Raw genomic sequence first — 20,568 nt, forward strand, 5'->3', positions numbered from 1 at the left:
TTCAAATTAATATTTTGTTATATTTGAGGCTGAATTTCTTAATTTTTTGGTGTACAGACTGTTTTGTCGCTTGTTTTTAAATCAAAGCTGTAGTTGGGGATAAAACGCCAACGGCTGAATTTGCTTATGTGCCAAAAAAACAGAAATAAAAAGCTAAGAACTAAATAAATCATATATAGGGATAAATATCTTAACTTTTAAATTTTAGGGTTGGTGTAGTCACCCCATACACCAATTGTAGGAGGTAGCTTCTGGAATATGCATCTATACTTTTTTCGATCCATTAATTTTTAAAAATCAGCCACTTTGTACTTGCTTCGCCTGTACACAAAGAGAGGGGACAGTGAGCTGTTTATTACACTAGTCTACAAAGTTTAACATCCAGCTAAACAAGACTGAAGATAGTGCCATGTTCACCGAAATACATTTCAATGAATAACTAAGAAGTATCTTTTTCACTCAGTGAATTTATCATTTGATTGGTTGATTCAAAAAGTTAATTGTTCAAACGTTTCAACCAATAATTATAATCTACAGGAGGGGTAATTTTGTGTATCATCATTGGGGTTACACCAATTTATAGGAATTTGTCATATCCCTTAAATCCATGGGCAGTACCTATGTATACTGAAATAAGAACTACATAAAAATCAATCACTTTGGCAAAGCAAGAATTCAAAAAATCATTAAATATTTTTTTCTAATGTAAAACTCCAGTAAAATTGTGAGCAAGCTTCCAGTCAAATGCGCTTATTAAGTCTAACTGTTCTTTATGTTTACCCAACGCATAGTATAATTAAACGCATATTTAAAAACAGTTTGATGTCATAAGCGCATTTGACTAAAATCTTAAACACAACTTTACAGAATATTGCGAAAGATACTATTCCCTTGGCACGACTTGGAACACGTAAATTAAGATCAGCGGTGGATTCTTAAAAAAAATTTGCCCCACTAATTGCTTAGTGGGGTCAAAATTGATTTCGTGAAAAATCCACCAAAATAACATTAAAAATCTACAAAAATTAAACAAAATCATAGAAGGGTTATTAATGTGATTTTGGTGGATTTTTCACGAAAACAATTTTACCCCACTAAGCGATTAGTGGGACAATTATTTTTTAGAATCCACCTCAGCTTGATTACAAAGTTATCTACAAATCATCTAATAAGTGTCCTTAACTTGAATAAAAATAATCAAATCAATGTCATAAAGATGGAAAGAAAATACAACTTTATATCTTATTTACGCATTTCCTGGAATAAACTTAGATTTGGATTTGTACCTTTAGTTTTGTGTTAGAACTTAGACTAATGAAAATTAGACTAATCGAGTTCCAACTGTTTACGAGATCTAACTAGACAAGCACATACTTCAGTCGTAAATGGCTTTTAGCTATCAAAAATATTTTTATTCCAAATAGGGAGGGGTCATTAAAATGTTTTAATGTACTCTTATGAATTGATACTCAGAGCTGGCTAAAAAAACAGTACCCTTCCCCAATTAATCTTCTAGACCTTATTCCCTTTCCTCCTACTGGATGAACGAACTGCCCAATTAATGAGGTCCATATAAGCAACCTTAATTAACGACGAATTTTACAATGTCAGTATATCCACGTGTACAATATCCATTATTTACAAACGTTTCAAAAAGATGTTTTAAAACTTTTGGTACCGTCTTAAATTCTTGTTTGATGGTTAAAACCAACAGAGTTTAAACTTTCCAACAAAACTATTTTTATCAACAGAAGGAGTAATTTTGTTTATCATCATGGACTTGTACAGCGTTTACCTTAATTGTCTTATACCTTTAGATCCCTGTTTGCTTGAGACAAAATAATCTTACTACTTTATATTTTAAGCTAGCGGCTACGCCCCTAGTAGACTCTAGGGGCACTTAAGGTAAGGGGAGGGGTGGTGTGATCGAAATGGACAGTCGCCTCTCATTTTCAGTTTAAAAAAGAAAAAAATGTTTTTTGACAGGACCATTTTTTTTTCTAGGGGCGATTTCTTTTAGCAGGGTGGGGTACCCTCCTCAAAAATAGTTTAAAAACCTTATCTGGACAAATAAGTAGCTTTACTGTCAAGGACACCCATTAGCAGTTAGCGAGATCCTTCGCTACAGACAAAGAAGCTTACTACTTTATACATTAGGAATTAATACCAAAATTTATTTTATGTTTATTTTCATAAATTACATATAAGTTAAATACAAATTAAGTATTGTTACATAAACTTTAAAAACAATAAATAACATAATAACTAAATATTAGTTTTCTAACAATTAATTTTTAATTTGATTTTATAATTATATTTTAGGTTAATTATACCTCAATATTTTTAGTAGCGAAGCTACTCTATAATTTGAAATGTCCGTCTGTCTGTATGTCCGTATGTCTTAGTTTGGGGGCAAACGTAATTTTCTCGGCTCCTATAAAAGATAAAAGGCTGAAATTTTTTGACAACATTCCCCTTATTAAGGAGCCCAATTAACTATAAAACATCAATGGCGATTGGATCGCTTTTTAGCAGGTTTTAGGCTATTTTTGTATTTTTCACATTTTTCTCCATATCTTTTGTGTTTATGGTCCAATTTCCAAAATTTTTTCAGTTTTTGATATCAAAATAAAATTTTCTGTCTTTTCATAAAAAAATGACGGTCAGACTGCCTTTAAGCAGGTTTTAGGCTATTTTTGTATTTTTCACATTTTTATCCATACTTTTGGTGTTTATAGTCCGATTTCCAAAATTTTGTCAGTTATAGATATCAAAATTAAATTTCCTGTCTTTTTAAGGAAACATCAATGGCGGTCAGACTGCCTTTTTGCAGGTTTTTGGCTATTTTTATTTTTTTCTCATTTTTCCTGATATCTTTGGTGTTTATGGTCCAATTTCAAAATTTTTTTAATTAAAAATATTAAAATTAAATTTCCCGTTGTTTTGATCATCCAATTTACTTTGACCGTCAGTCTGTTATAGTACTGATAGTCATAGTACTGATATATAAGTATTAAAAAATTAAAAACAAATATTGAAAAGGTTTCGTGATTTTTCCCTAATATACATGTTTTTGACAACTAATCTTTAAAATCTTATACATAATTTTTGTGCTTCGCTACTTATGGATATTGTCATCCTTGTTTATATTTCAATTTATAAACAATTTGTGACTTTAAATAATTGTGCGTTATTTTAAACAACATATTAAATTGCATTCATAATAAATCAAATTACTTTTGATTATTTGAAATGATCTTTTGGCGCAATACATTTCAGTATGGTTTAGAACCACTCTTAATCCAGAGAACAAAAAATGGGATTCGAAGTACACGAATTTTCCACGATTATTAAAATAAAAATCACAATATTAATACCAGATTTGTTAGCCCGGACCTTTAGCCCCTTGGGGCAAACAAAACTGGTTTTTAACTTATATCCTATAACTTTTATTTTAAAATCTACGGAATATTGTCTATAATACGATACATCTTTTTTTTTCAATTTACATTTCCATTTAAAAAGCAAGAATTTGAGAGGCCATGATTTTTTTTTTATATATTTAAAGAATACACATATTGCAAGTTAAAAATCGATTAAAATGAAGAGTTATGTATCCCTATTTCCACATTTGTTATCATGCAGGTTTCAAATTTCAAGTTTTATTCAAAACAGAAACTTATACATTGATTCAAAACAGCAAAAAAATTGTATCCAAATTGTTTTCAAAACATTTAAAACAAAACTAGTGATATCATGTGATGTATGACCAAAATTCCATTACCCTTAGTGGCGGTTAATGTTGGGTGTAGGGGGTTGTCTCCAATTTTGAGAATTCCCCTACTGACCCACCCCCCCCCCCCCAACACCAAAATAAAAAATCAAAACGATTCGTCAATTATCACACCCCACTTAGCTTACACCCAGGCAGGGAAAAGGGAATGCGATTCTGACAAACAATTCCAAAGGAAAATTCCGCCACTACTCCCTTCTCTTTTTTCTCCCGTTTTTATCCACTCCCCTTCAGTTACCAAAAAAAACAAGTTTTACTCATACTTTACTCCAACAAAATATTCAATTTTGAGGCATTTTCAATTGGGATTAATTGGATAAATAGCAAGCCCTGCACCCAGGGATCTAAAAGGATAGGACAATGGCCAATAAATTGATTTACATCCCCAAGGATAATACAAAAAATTACCCATAATGTAGATTTCACTTAGTGGTTGAATCGTTTGATGAAAATTTTCTGAAGTCTCCAAAGTTGTAAAGCCTTTTAAAATGCTTTTGGGACTAGCGTAATAAACAGCCCATTGTCCCTTTCTCTCTCTTACTTACACCCCTCTCAATTTTGTTTAAAATAAACTTTACAGTTTTGTAGACACAAAAATCTGAATATCGCTCTTAAAAGTTTGGCTAAGATTTGAAAATTGCATTAGATGTATATAAGATATTTATATTCTTGAGGGGAGAAGAAAATGAAATCATTCTTGCATCTAAAAGAAAATTCTAACAAATATAGAACGAATAGACTTTAACCGGAACATTAATTTACCTTCCGTTGTTCTATCAAGTAATTCCTGATTTTTATCAGAATATATGGTAAGCTGAATTTGAGTTGCCGAATGTGTACACAGTTTCCTCGGTATTTCCTCATCCTATCTCAATATTTACTACTAGCTAAAAAACTTCAAACTTCCAACAAAAAATCTAAATTTAAATGTATAAACGATTTACACATTATACATTCAAAATTTTAATTTTTCATATTTAGATTTTTTTGAAATTTGAAGCTTTTTTGGCTAGTAGTAATAATTAAGATAGGATGAGGAAACACCGAGGAAATTGTGTACACAATCGGCAACTCAAATTCAGCTGACCGAATATATTGCTTTGAAACTCTGATCTACATTAAGGTGTTTATTTTTAAAAATTCAAATTTCAGTAATTTGCAAAGAACAAAACCAAACTGAAGTCTAAAATGTGAAAATTAGTAGCTTAGATTAATTTAGAAATTAATTTGCTGTTTTGAACAAAAGATAAATATAATAACAACTAATAAAATCCATTTCCATTTTTAGAATAAAATTTTTAATTAGTTTTTTTTATGGTGGTATAATATAACTCAATAATGATTCAATTCGCTATGAATATTTCTGTAACGATGAGGTATGTTCATGATCAGAATGTAATGCCGATTTCAGTGAAAAATAAAAAAAATTATAATTAAAAGTAATCTAAATTTTAAGCTTTGCTTTTATGTACGTTACCTTATCCCTTAAGTATATTATTTCTATAATTCATTAATATAAATAAATTTATTTTTTTGTCACATAGTCCATATTCTATATCTTCTTATTTTTTGGTATCCTCTCCGCTTTTGAGATGTTTTCAAAGTAGAAATTCTTGAATCCAAGTAATTATTTTCTCTTCATAATTATCTCGGAAATTTATGTTCACCTGAAAGAAAAAAAATATGTATTAGATGATAATAATATTTAAGTTAAAAAATATTTCTTTCATCGTATTATAAACAGCTTTCCGCGGATATAGAATGTACAATTATGAGTTTAAAACTAGTTTTTTTAGCCCCGAGGTGCCGAAGGCACCAGCTAAAAAAACTGGTTTTAATCTTATGATTGTACATTTTTATATTTGTAGAAAGCTGGATATAATTCGATGCTAGGCATAGTTTTTTCGTATGGATGAGAACCGGTTCCTATCCACCGGATTCGAATGAATACGAGAAAAAATATTCCGATCCTTTTCCTAAAAGTTCCAAGCGAGCACAACTCCCGCCATTACGTATTTTGAAATACATTAAAAAATAAAAGTTGGGAGGGGGAAAGTTATTTTTCTTTTTGCCTAACCCTGCGGGGCTAACCTGTTCTCAATATAACTTAACTTTATCTATCTCCCACCCTCTTTTATTTTCAATTTATTTAAAAAAAAACGAGCGAAGGGGGGGTTCTTAGCTCGACTAGGTACTTTGAACCAAACTTACGATACATTACCAAAAATATATTTATTCAAAATAATATTTTTTGTTACTATAGTTTTCTCAAAATATTATCATAAAAAGGACAAAGGGAGGAGTAGGTTACGCTAAAAATCCGTAATCAGAGAGAGAGGGGACAATACGCTGTTTATTACACTAGTTCCCAAAGTTTTATATCAACGTTATCTTCTTCGTTGGCGTAACAACTTTGAGGTCTTCAATGAATTCTGATTGGTTGGATCATTAATTTAAGTGGCAAACGTTTCAACCATTAATTGTAATCTACAGAGGGGGTAATTTTACGTATCATCATAGAGAATAAACATCAATTTATCGGCCATTGTCTTATCCATGCCCTATAAGTCTATACCTTGAGACGTTTGAATATGAATTCCAGGAAAGAAATCTAGTATAGTCTGTAAGATTGAATCAATATTGAATTGCTACTGCCGTGTATGTTTTTGTGTTGGAGATAAAGTTATTAAACAAGGACGATAACGTCGAACAGTAGCAAAATATTTAGTCAAACTACGAAAGATAAAGAGTTTGAATATTAAACATTAAAAGTTATGTTATAGTGTTCTGGTTGTTATTTCTAGTTTTATTAATTCCATTTGAAATTGCTGAAAATTTTAATAGTTAGGAGGCGTCAAGTTGGCGTAAAACTTGCTGTTACTAATGGGTTGTAGGGAAATTTTCACTAGGAATTTTTTGTCAATATCCTGGTCTCTTGTCCCTGAATTCTTCAAGTATAATGAAATGAATGGAAATTTTTATCTAATATTTTTGCAATGAATATGTTAATTTTTCTGTAGTTTTATAATTTTAACTTAAAATATTTTTTTTATTATCTTGTTACATTTTCACATCTGGTTTTAAAATTTTTATGTAATGTTTTTGTTTATTAGGAACATAATTATAATTACTAGTTCACAAATGTAAAATTTACAACAGAAAAAAACGACAGACCAAAAGTAAAAGAAAAATTTAAGAGTTGCTTTAATTGTATGTATAAATATGCTAAAATAAATCTTCTAGCTTATTTGAGAGAAATATTATTATTTGACCTTAAATAAATATTTACAGAGGATTATATTTATTTTGATGGTAAGATTACTGGTAAGCAATCATTACCGCATGCAAGCCAGTTGAGTAGATGTGCAAAATATCTAAAAAATATCATTCAGGGGGGGGGGGACATTGTACTCTAATTTTCACATGTTTACAAAGTTATAATTTTTTGCCTATTTTCAGGGCAAATTCATCATTAATTACGAAGGAATAAACTTTTTAAAATATATTTTTGGTTTAATTCATATTAAATGATAGCAATAACCATTTTTAAAATTTCTAGTACCAACAGCTACCAGCTAGAACCGTTTGATAACGTTTTGGAGAGGTAAAGAGTATTATGTTGCCAAAAAATGGCAAAACGGCTGAGCTGCCAGCCGTTAGCCGTTACTTTTCCAACCTTTTGTTTGACTTAGGGAAAATAGACCTACAAAGGATTACTCATGCAAAATTTCAGATGGAAATTCGAATTCTAAGTGCCATTTACTCATTGATTACGAGATGGTTGCTTTAATCCCCCCCCCCTTTATTAAACCTGAAATGGTTGGTTAAAAAAATTAGTGGCCAAACTTTTCAACCAATAATTTCATCATTGTAGATGTACATTAATTTATCGTCCAATGTCTTATCCCTAATGGTTTCTGAATGTTTTGCTTCTGAAACTTGGACCTTAAAATTATACAGGTACCCAAAGTTATATTCTTTTATTCGTTGACTTTGAAACTTTTATCAAATCTTGATTGGTTGGTGCAAACTTTTAAATGTTCATTAATGCTAAAACAGCGCATTAATATCATTTTTATTAACTAAGCTACTCTATAATTCACTCTGTCTGTCTGTCCGTCCGTCCGTCCGTCAGTCTGTAACACTATGGGGGGAGTGTCCGCTATGCTTTAAAACATAAATATTAAAACATCAGCTGGTTTCGTGATTTTTTTTGTCTTGAATATATTTCCATTCTTGATTTTAACATATGCTCTTTAAATCTCCTTGTCCGTATTGCCATCTAGATTTGCTTCGCTACTTATGGATGTTGTCATCCTTGTTTTACTGTAACTAGCGACTGTTTAATTAAGTGGCACTAGATTCAAAGAGATATGTAAGGGCAGAAAAATAAAATAGCCTAAAATCATCTCAGGAAATGTGATAAGCTTCACTGTAAAGGAGAATCATATCGGTTTAGCGGTTAGCGAGATCCTTCGTTACAGACAGAAAAAGCTTACTACTTTATATAATAGGATATCAACTGTGGGGTTAATATAATTGCGGATATTATGACCCAACAAGTTTACTATGAAACCTGAAATACTAAGATAAATATGAATATTGTATTTATATATACAGCGTATTCTACTCAGGGAGGGAGGGGTCATTATACTATACTGATACCCAAAGTTTAAAAAATATGCTTTCTCATTTCGTTACTTTTTTTAATACTAGCGGCTAAGCCCCTAGAGGCCTCTAGGGTCACGTAAAATTGTATCTTTTCAATCTATTTTAATATCAACGATTTACCAAAAATATTATTTTTGCCGCTAGATGGTGTTAGTTTTATTTTTAGCTAATTGCAAAAATGTCCACAGGGCGGCGTTTTTTGATATTTTTGTCGATTTCTCTGGGGAGGGTTGTAGTACCCACCCCAAAAATAGTTTCCAGGACCTGAGAAGCTACCCTGTAAAGGAAACCATATCGGTTCAGCGGTTAGAGAGATCCTTCGGTACAAACAAACACACACACAGACAAACAAACATCCTGTTACTTTACTTTAAGGATTGATTGGTTAAAGCTATAAGTGTCCAATCTTTAACAAGAGTGATATTATTCTATTATTAAGGGGCAGTTTAGTGTATCAACATTGAGGATGTATATCAATGTATCGTCCATTATCTTATCCCTTAAGATCCTTGTGCAAAATGCCTTTTTATCACCCAACACACAGTGCAGAGTGGGGAAAATGCAATACTAAATTATTGTTCGCCAAAGATAAGATATAATTGCAGTAAAGGTTTTGTGAAAAAACAAACCCACCCCCATCCCCCAATTAGTACACAGGTGGTGGGATTTTAGCCTTATTTAGCTATGGAAATCCTGACTTTATTATCGTTTTTGGGTCCTTAAGATTTTTTAAAAATAATGATTTATGCAGGGACAACCATTTAAAACCGACCACCAAAATTAATTGTTTCATTAGGCTCCTCCAATTTTTTTTAAAATTTTAACATTACCCCTACCCCAAACTATTGATACTATTGATAAAAAGTAAAAAAAAGTCTTTGAACTAATGATAGAGCTTCTTTCCTATTATATAAGCTAGTAAGGTTTTTTTGCAAACTGATATGGTTCTCCTTTACAACCCTCCAAAAAACACCATTATTTTTATCAACTCAATAGCCTAGGACAAAAATAATAAACCAATACCAGAATCATTCCAATAGCTTGGGTAAAAATAATAATCATTAAATTTAACATCTCAATAGCCTGGGACAAAAGCATCTCAATTGCCTGGGAAATAAATAATAAACCAATACCTTTATCATTTCAACAGCCTGGGTCAAAGCTTGTTTTCCTGCACCAACTTCCTTCTCCTTGAAAAAACTCTCAACCTAAATAATAATAGAAAGATAATGGGTTTGATTCTAAGCCAAAACCTTGGCACACCTAAAGACTTAAAATGTTATTTTAACAGCTATATTGTAAGGTGCATATTTATTCTAAGAGTATTGGGAATGCCTTAGCACAAAAAAAGGGCAACTCATTTACTTGCACAGTTAAGAAAAAAGTTCATTCAATCAGTAAGCTTTTTAAAACTCACAAATATATTAAAAAATAAAAAATAAATCTGTATTTTCTTGATCTGTTGAATACAAAATTTCATACACGTATGAAAGATCAAAAATTAAAAATAGGCTTTTGAAGTTATTTTAATTGAGAACAACTTCAAAGGAAAATTAACATTTTGCCTCATATTTCCATACATGGTAGGTACATTTGTACAGTTTTTTTTTTATTAATATTATATTTATTATTTTATTAATCCTTGATTTTAATAAATACACTTTAAATCTACTTTTACGTATTCCCATCCACGATTTTTTGTGCTTCGCTACTTATGAATGTTGTCATCCTTGTTTGAAAGCTTATTTGACCTTTACAAAATTACCAGTATTCAATCCTCATATAAAAGTTAAAGGTTCTGTGTGTCTGTCTGTACTAAGGATCTCACTAATCGCTGAACCGATATAGTTCTCTTGTACATTGTAGCTTCTAAAAGGTCCTTGAAATTGCTACTAGAATATCTGCCCCCCCCCCCCAAAAAAAAAAAAAACAAATAAATAATAGTGATTAATACAGCATCACTTTAATCATTATCAACTGGCAATTTTTTTTTCTTCAAATCAATATATAAAATTTGTAAATTTCCTTAAATCTAAAAAAATTCTCAGTGAATCTGTTTTATTCCATAATTTCTTCTTGGTCGTTAATACAAGCCGTGCAAAATTAATTTTAAAAATGTGACCATTTTTTGCACAACCTTTAAATCCATAAATCTTCAAAAATAAGACCTTTGGAAAAACTGGTTTTAAGGCATAATTTGATGAAAAAATCATTTTAAATATTTGAAACATAAGTGTCCTAAAATAGGTTTTTAAAATATATAAAGCATTTTATTTAATTGTTTTTTTTTCTATGCATAATTAAGATTTTAAAAAGACATCTTGTAGTAAGGGGTGAAGCAGTTCAACCCTACTGAGCGAGTTCGATTCAAATGAGCCCCTAGCCTTAAAGATTCTACCAATAAATAACTACAAGGAGTTACTGATTAAAGGATATATTTCGAACAGATTCATTACAATAGACATACAGGTTTATATAGCAAATAGAAGTATAATAATAGATTATGAGGGCACAGTGAGCCCAGGAATCCAATTTTGTGGAAAAAATTAATAACTTCCTTATTTTTCAACCAAATCAAACAATTTTTTTTTTAATTAAAAGGTTTTTATGGTACCTTTTACAGAATTAACAAGATTATCCCTTCCTCCCTCTCTAGATGATTGGGGGGTCAAAATATCACCCCCAAAAATTGGTTTTTGGTCGATTTTGACCCAGGCCACTTTGAATGGCCATCACGGCCAGGGAAGTGATGGGAAAAAAATTGTGCAAAATAGCAAAGATGGGCAATGGCCCAGTGTGTCAGGTGACATGTGTCCCAGGCCTGTCAGCCAAGCAGTCTGGCTGCACTGGCATGCCAAAAATCCTCAAAAACTTAAATTTTGACAATTTTTGCGAACTTTAACTGCGGCTGTCGGCCAAACGGCCGGTCAGACCACGTCTGGCCGCACACCCGCCAATCCGGCTTAGAATGACCTACAAAAAAGTGGTAATACACGTGGCTGCGCCACAAACACACGCCGCCCTGTGTGCAAAAAACACAACAAAAAATTGACATTTTTTTGGTGTGCTAACTTTGCCGCCAATTAAAGGACGGAAGGCGGCCGGCAATTATCTCTGACTTCTTCTGAGTGCAGTTAGAGCCGGCCATTGTGGTTCTAAAGATACCTCAGGGTCCAATACACAAGGGCATAGTAAAATTTTATTTTGAGGTGCTCTAACTTTTCCACCACTGGTGGGAAAATTTTATGCCATGATTTTTTGGAAAGGCATTTTGCCAGGTTTTTACCCTGTAAAAGGATTTTTCTCTATAATGAAATCCGGCAACAAATTATATAAGGATTATACACTAAAAATAGCTTAAAACGACCTTTACAAAAATATCTATAGAGGTTAAGCAACTAAGTGAAAGTTGATAAGACCAATAGGATCCTCTTATATATTGCCTAATTAATGCTAGAACTTCATCCTAAAAATTTTCACCTCGTTGCTAAAAAGATCAAGGTATTTGAATCAGAGCTTAAAAAAATATTCAACGTGCCTTTTTTTTGCATTTTCACCAACTTTCTTTAATATGGATTCAAGAGGTTTTTTTTTATACAAAACTATTTAGTTTCTTGTTATCCAGCGTTAGATAATTGCACAACCTTTCTAAAATGTTATTACATTACGTCCTAAGTTAATATTTGATGAAATGGCAAGTAAAACAAAAAAAAATTTAAAAATATTTTTTTTGGGAGATTTTTGTATCTAAATTTCGTGAATTCCAGGGTAACAACTTCAGAAGGCCATAAAAACTTTAATTTTTTAAATTTTTCATTAATTTAAAATGGCAAACCTCCTCTAATATGATGAATTTTAACATGGACTTTTAAAATAATTGATTTTCTAAAGTTCGATTTTGGGCATAAATAATTTTTTCCACAAAGTTGGATTCCTGGGCTCACTGTGGAGGGGTAGCTGGTGATGGGTTCCTTTGAGCTGGGGGGCTGTGTCCACCGGCGCAAAGGTAGGAGGGAAGGCTGCCTCCTTGGGGTAAGCAGGTGATGGCAGAGAAAGGGGAAGGTCCGGCTGCGGCAAGGGGGAGGTAGACATCTCCCAGCAAGACAGGCGACTGGGGCTTGGGGTTGTAGAGGGGCCGTGCCCCTCCCACTATCAGAGATGTCCAATTTGACCGCTGCTTGTGAGGTATCGGCAAGGCCCCGGAGGGGCCGGGTGAAATGGTGATAATAGGATTAGCGCTGGGTTGTGATTTGATAAGCCGAAGCATAGCAACTCTATGAAAGGCTTGTCCGTATGCTGCCGCACTACTACAATCTCTATTGCCCCCCAACAACAGTTGAAAACCAAGTATAGGGTTTGTGATTTTTTTCGAATTAATTTCGTAAGTGGTATAAGCTGGATCTTTTGATATTGGCATTTTCTTTGTGATGAAAATGGTCGCAAATATATTTATTAAAGGGTTAAATAATTTTTAAAACGGTCAAATAAGCATTTATACAAAATCTGTCTATAATAGAAAAAAATACCGTATAAGTTAAAAAACGTATATAATTTCATAAAAATCCGAACTATGCGTATTCTAAAATTGCATAAAATGATCAAATTAAAAAGACTCATAAGAAATTTAAATCGAAGTCTGATGAAAGTTGAAATTAGAAAAGTTTGGTTCTACAGTATATTTATAATCAGCTTCCCATCACTTTCGCATAAAATTTATGCAAAAATTTAAAAAAATAGCCAATAATTACAACAAGGTACTGTTTAATAATGAAAATGAGGATTGAACCCTAAACCTCCCTTATTTTAAAAATAAATTTAAAAAACCTGAACTAAAGTAAAAAAAAACAATGGAAAAATCCCCTAATTAAAAAATAAGGAGGTCGAGATTTTCTGTGCATAACTACTCACTTTGAGGGAAACCACCGTTTGTGCTGTAGTAATAATATGCAATTCAGGTAATTGTTCAGAAGTGAACGAAATCCTAGATCATAAACGAATGATACAGTCATTTAGGGATATCTAGTATAGGGCCATGGAAGGTATTGGGCTATTTTATTGATGGAGCGTCACCCTCCATCCTAAGAGATAACAGATAAATATAATAAACAAGAAAACAGAAAACTACCCACCCGCCCCTCTATTATTTTCAAAACTCAATGTGAAAGGACAAATAATGTCTACTGTGATAATAGCAGAGAGAGAGAGAGAGGGGGGACAATGGGCTGTTTATTACACTAGTACCCAAAGTTTTATTATAACGTTTTCTTGTTCGTTGGCTTTACAACTTTGGGGACTTGAGTGAATTTTGGTTAATTCATTAAGTTGAGTGTTTAAATTATTCAACTACTAATTTAAAACTTCAGAAGGGGTAAATTTGTTTATCATCATTGGGGGAGTATATCAATTTATCGGCCATTGTCTTATCACAAACTTTTTACATGTAACTTTCTTTATAGATTAGCACAGTGTGGGGAAAGATGAGGAAAATTTTACAGAAATATTTTCATTTTATTGATATGCAGTATGAATATTTTATGTACATAAATACAATCTATAATACAAAGTAGAACGATGTCTGTCTGTCCGTCTGTCCGTCTGACCGTCTGTCCGTCCGTCTGTCTGTCTGTCCCTTAAGATCTCGGTAACTACTGAACCGATCGGATTCTACTCTTCAGGGTATATACCTATTGGTCCTGTGGTGCTTTTAAGCTATTTTCTTGGGGGGTGGGACACCCCCAACCCCCCCAAAAACAAAAAAATCCCCCCCCCCATTTTTTTTTTTTTTTTTTTTTTTTTTTTATTTTCTGAAGATTTCCTAGGTCCTTTGTTAAAAAATATTTTTTATTCCAGCATTTATTTTGAATGAAAGAATAGCAACATTCTCTCACTAAAAACAATAAATATTAATTTTTTTTATCACCTCTTGGGGCAAAGCCCCTAGAGGCTAGGGGCGAAGCCGCTAGTTTCAAATATTTCATTTACATATTAACGGCTCCGCCCCTAGAATCCTCTAAAAGTACTTTAAATATTTGTTTTTTTTTTTAAATACGATACCTAGCTACGTTGTTTTCAAGTTTCTACGATACTTAGCTATGTTGAGTAGGAGTCTCTTTCCGTAAATTTTTTTCCTCGATTGTTTGTGATTTCTCTTGGGAGGGTGGTGGTACCCTCCCCCAAAATAGTTATAAACCTTCCCAGGACCTATGAGAAGCTACCCTGTTAAGGAGAACCCGATCGGTTTAGTGGTTAGCGAGATCCTTTGGTAAAAACAAACAGACATCATTTTACTTATGTATAAGGATTTCAGACACACATACATCCTATCACTTATATTAGATAGACATCTAATTAGTGCACGAAACAACGGAAAAAAATTATTGATGGAAAAGGTAGGTATGAACCATGTGACTTTCTTTAAAAAGGCATATACCTTGGCCCTTGCCCAAAAGGCTTTCTACTTTACTCTACCCCTAAAGGTTAGTTTTACGAAATGAATTTGAACTTAATTTAGTGAACGGCATATTTTATCCTGGTTAAATGGTTAAACTACATTTATATGGCATATATTTAAAAGAATTTCAATTTTCTATCACGTAGTTTTTAAAATATCAAGACTTGAAAATCGTCTTTTTAAAGGGGGGGGGGCGGATGGGCCACTTTTTGAAACCAAAAGTAAAACACGCATGATCTCAGCCCATAAAAGAGTTACAGCTTTAAATTTTGGCACAGCAATTGCTTTTGAATCATCTGAGATAAACTTTTTTTGCATAAAAAAATTCCCTTATATTTTCACGTGACACTTGATAATATTAATATTTCAAACATGTCAATATTTGAAAATATTTAAAAGTGTAAAATCTTTTAAGTGTCAAGTGAAAATATAAGGGAAATTTTTATGAAAAAAAAAGTTTATCTCAGATGATTGAAAATTGTCTATTATGGCGAGAAAAGGCAAAAAAAAATTCGGCGGGAAAACGGCGGTTTTTGGCGGGAGCGGCAGTTCCGACGCCGTTTCTTCACAGTTCCATATTGTTCTCCACAAAAGCAACTGCTGTGCCAAATTTTAGAGCTGTAACTCTTTTATGGGCTGAGATCATGTGCGTTTTACTTTTAGTTTCAAAAAGTGGCACATCTGCCCCCCCCCCCTTTCATATATCACAAGAAGACAATTTTCAAATCTTGATATTTTAAAAACTACGTGGTAGAAAATTGAATTTATTTCAATTATATGCTATATAAATGTAGTTTAACCCACTAACTAGGAAAAAATATGCGGTTCACTAAATTAAGTTCAATGCATTTCGTGAAACTACCACTTTGAATGTCTAAATTCAACGCTATAAATATCTTCTATTTGTTATCATCCTTGTTTTTATTTGTGCATCCTCACTTTTATTGGTTTCAAACTTTCCAAACTTTTTGATTTAAATCACAAAGATAATTTAAAATTTTCCTGAAAATTGGTAGCAGAGGAAAATTAATCAAAAGATTACATATCCAATCCATGACGTTAAAAAGTTGGAGGATATCTTTTTTTGAACATGTATCAAAAGAGATCTCTTAAACGTCAGGTAAAAACAATTTTGGTATATTTAAATAAGCAAAAGAATTTAGGGTAGTGCGGGGTTATTCCGGTCAATTTTTTGCTTCAACTTAAAAAAAAACATACTTCCCAAAAACTTTTTCCGGTTTTTAAGAGTGCAAATGAAAGATATGGCAATAACGAAGAAGCCTGTCTTGGTCCCGTTAAGATCTCGCAACTAGAAGTCGGTCAAAAATCGGTTTAAAGGGCGGCGGTTGGCCTATACCGGAATAACCCCACCGGTGGGGCTATTTCGGTCAGTTGACTTTGGGGGGGTGGAACACCCCCTTAAAATATTTTTTTTAACATTTTAAACTATGAGTAGAAAGCTGAGGTCATTAGCTTTCTAACGGTACTAGTTGCATGCAGATCAGACAATTTTTTGACAACATTTTCCCCATTTTAAAAAAGTCGGTAAAATTGCAAAAAAAAACCAATTTTTTTCATACAAACTTTTTTAAAAAATCATACTTTTTATTATATGATTAGGCTTTATTAAGCTTTATACATAAATTAGAGGCAATTTCTGATTTGCAGGTCGTGGAATTTCTTGAAAAAAGTGATTTTTTCCCCAAAAATTTTTAATTTTAAAAATCCTGCCAGTTTTGACAGCAGTTTTTGATACATTATTTCTTGTCTCAAATTGGCTAGGATTGACCTACAAAGGTGGTTAAGGTGTCTAAAGATGCAAAATTACATGCCTGACAATTAACTCGAAATGATATGGGGTCTAACTCTAATATTTCAACACATTTTATGCAACAGGAATTTTGAAAATACAAAATATTAAATATGTACTCTAAATCTTGGAGATAGAACCCATATCCCGGGGAGTTTTTGTTAGGACATGCAAAGAGCTTTCTATAGACACCTTAAACACCTTTCTAGCTTAATCCTAGCCAATTTGACATAAAAATCCAAACCGCGCAAAAATTGTGAACACCCTCTTATACGAAAAAGATGCAAGGGTTTCATATGGAATTTTAAATCTTCTAGCGGTCTTTCTAATAGACATACCCCTTCTTACATGAGCCAATGCAGCTGATACATCTTCAGGCAATTATTTAAGGCGTTCCTTTGGGTGATATACTCTTCCCATTACTATAAAAATGTGTCTGAAAAGTTTTATATGTCTTTACAAATTGAAAAGCTTAGGCAACAAAACATGACATAATACAAGCAGTAAAATGACTAGTAATGTACATCACACAACAGGCAAGGCAATGATTAAAGCTTAGGTCATGCATTTAGGTTGTTTATGCTTCCAGATCACCTAAATAAAACATTAGGGTACTATACAGTTATAAATACAGTAATAAAAAAAAGTGACCGGAATAGACCATTTTTTTTAGACGAAAAAAAAATTATGAAAAAATCAAGTTAGAACACCGCCTCCAATTGCAAACCAAAAATGAATGCCATATCTTTCATTTTACAAAAACCCTGAGGTCGCTAGGACTTACCATTTTTTCACAATTTTAGGTTGAACATGGCCTATTTTGAAATTTTTTGCAACTTTTTGAGGGCAAAAAATCATAGAAGGAGTGATCTGACAAAAATTTGCTGAAGTATGAAATGAAAGTATAGGCAATAAACTACAACTTTGCTTTTCTCTCGCAAACGTTTAGAACACCGTTAGAAAACGGTTTTAAAAAAGTTGGTCGTTTGACCGGAATTGTACCCCCCGACCGCATTAACCCCGCACTACCCTATATTTAAAAGAAATTTGTGAGAATAAATCTTCTGTATTTCCAATCATACTCTAACTGATCAGGGTCATACAATGGGCTGTTTATTACACTAGTCCCCAAAGTTTTATAAAAATGTTTAGTAATTTGTTGGCCTAACAACTTTGGGGGCTTTTATTGAATTTTTATTTGTTTGCTCATTAAGTTCATGAATTGTAATCTAAATATGGGTCTATTTTGAGTATCATCATATGGGATGTGTACATCAATTTTTTGGCATTTTAATATTATTCGTAATTTTCTCATTATTTCACAAATTTTCATATTAAAATACGACCTCATTAGCATTATATAGAAGACAGAATGACAGACAAACACAAACTCTTGAAGAAGAAGCTTCGCTACTTAACAGTTGTTAAAATCCAACTTCCATAAATGGATGTAGAATAAACGTGGATATTATTACCGGGGGAAAATTGACGTCAATTTAGCTTGCTAACATGGATCTCGTGTATTGATCAGTTCGTTCATCCAGTAAGAGGGCAGGGGATGGGGGATATATTTATTTTAGCCAGCTGCTAGCTTACTTTATTAGAGTACATAAAAATCTGGTGTAAGATCCAAGTAATAATAAATCTATTCTACAATAATAGATAGATATATAGATGCTAATCCAAGATTTGCATCCCTTGCAAAAATCTTGCAAAATATATATATTAAGGTTTTTAATCAGAATCCGGAATCCGAAATTCGCATCCGGAATCCGTCCATTTTTTGGACAATTTTTAGACCTAGAATCCGAATACGCAATCCGCAATTCTAATTTCGGATTCGGATTGTTACTTGTTGCAAACAAAAACCAAAAAAGTATTTAATTGTTTCCTAACTACAAGTAAAATGGTGGGTAGCATCCAAAGTTTTTTTTATATTTTATTTCACAGTAGTTTTTCATGCTTATTTTAGGTTAGGTTTAGTAAAGGTTAAAAAATGGCCTCAGTAGGGACTAGAATTTTTTTTATTTAAAAAAAAGATCTTTTACAATATTGCTATCCACAAATCCGCAATCCACGGATTAATCCGCTTTTTATGGGGGCGGATTTTTGAAAGAATCCGAATCCGGCCTAAAAATATATATTTACCTGTTCAAGATCAAACTGTGTAGAAAATGAAGTGGTGAGACCCTTGATAATCAAACCAATTGTAAATGATCCCTCGCCAAAACTTGTATAGTACCTAAAATATTATTATAAAAGTAATAGGATGTTTGTATGTGTGTGCGTTTGTAGTTTAGGATCTCACTAACTGCTGAAAAAATATGGTTCTCCTTCATAGCGAAGCTTTCTATAGACTTATTTTTTTTGGGGGGTGGGGGAGGAATGTCCATAGAAAAAAATAACCAAAAAATTCTTATACTAAAGTAACAGGATGTTTGTCTGTGTGTCTCGAAGGATCTCGCTAACCGCTAAACCGATCGGGTTCTCCTTAACAGGGTAGCTCCTCATAAGTCCCGGGAAGGTTTATAACTATTTTCTTGGGGGATGGGACACCCCCAACCTCCAAAAAATGAAAAAAATTACTCCCCCCTCCTCAAGTGCCCCTAGAGGCCTCTAGGAGCGTAGCCGCTAGTAATAGATAAAATAACTGATCCAAATTTATTCTTTAATTATAGGTGTTTTTAAAACTAGCGCTGTGTTCCAAAAATATTAATACAATATTGACATAAAAAATGAATATTTAAAAAAAATCGAGGCTACTCATCAAGTAAGCGTCGTCGTTATGTACCGCATTCATGATCGTAAATTATTTCTGTTTTATCCTTTCCGATTTCTTTTTGATAATTTACATTAAATTGCTTTTTATATCTTTCTTTACCCTTTAGCCATACATTAACTTAATTTACTAGGGTGGAGGGGACATTGGACTGTAAATTACATTGAAACCATATGTTTTCCAAACACGTTGTTTCATTTGTTGGCTTAAAAACTTTGGGTACTTTTATCAAATCAAAATATCCCCTCCAACCATAGAGGAGGGGATATTTACCCCACCCCCCAAAATAAATAATCCCTAACAAAAATAATTTTGGCGCATTTTTACTACTAAATATTTCATAATTTTTACATTATTAAATTACCCCCCCCCCAAAAAAAAAAATTTGCCCCGGGAGTAATTTTTTTTTTTTTTGGGGGGGGGGGTAAAAAAAATTTACACCTGCCAACAGATTTTAGGAGGGGTAATTTTACCACCGGGATAAAAATTTAGGGGGGGGGAGGTAAAAAAAATTTGCCGCGCCATTCTCCCCCCCCCCAAAAAAAACAAAAAACAAATTACCTCCTATTACAAAATTTTAAAATTTTTACCCAACCCCCCCCCCCCAAATAAAAAAGCTTGCACGCCCCGGCCCTGGGGTAATTTGGTTCTCATCCTTACAAAGAACTCTTAAACAATCCTTTTTTAGCCTCTTTTATTGATTAAAATTGGTCTCTCTTGTTCTTGTTTTATTTTTCTTTAAAAAAATTAAGTAGATTTGAGATTTGGTTAGGTTCAAAGAAACATTTGCAAATAAGGAATATTTAATAAACCATAAAAAAATATATAAAAAATAAGTAAAAACGGCATCACTGATTGGGTTAACCCTTACAGATCGGGGGGGGGGGGGGGGGCTCCAAGAGCCCCCCCCTCTAGTTTTTTCAATCTCATTTTTTTTGTAGGTAAGATGGAGTGCTGTGACTTCATGACTTTTTAAGTTTAGTAATTATACGTCGGCAAGAGTTGATTTTATTAGGATATCTGGTCTGTGTCGGTCGTGGTGTCCGGTCAAAGTCGGTTGGGTA

The 20,568-nt window shown here is 32.7% G+C and overlaps 1 protein-coding gene across 1 annotated transcript in view; it reads right to left on the reverse strand.

Moving 5' to 3' along the window:
• Positions 1-4,809: 4,809 nt before the first annotated feature.
• Positions 4,810-20,568, reverse strand: part of LOC145330871 (endoplasmic reticulum aminopeptidase 1-like) — a 112,349-nt gene continuing 96,590 nt past the window's right edge. The window contains exons 33-35 of the mRNA XM_080175534.1: positions 18,874-18,967; positions 9,598-9,672; positions 4,810-5,460 (exon numbers count right to left, since the gene is read on the reverse strand). Of these exons, the coding sequence (XP_080031660.1) occupies positions 5,392-5,460; positions 9,598-9,672; positions 18,874-18,967 (238 nt within the window). The 3' untranslated portion in view covers positions 4,810-5,391. The remainder of the gene's footprint in view (positions 5,461-9,597; positions 9,673-18,873; positions 18,968-20,568) is intronic.

This window comes from Acartia tonsa, chromosome 10 (assembly GCF_053477335.1).
Source record: "Acartia tonsa isolate MP-2025a chromosome 10, ASM5347733v1, whole genome shotgun sequence".
NCBI classification, from domain to species: Eukaryota; Metazoa; Arthropoda; class Copepoda; order Calanoida; family Acartiidae; genus Acartia; species Acartia tonsa.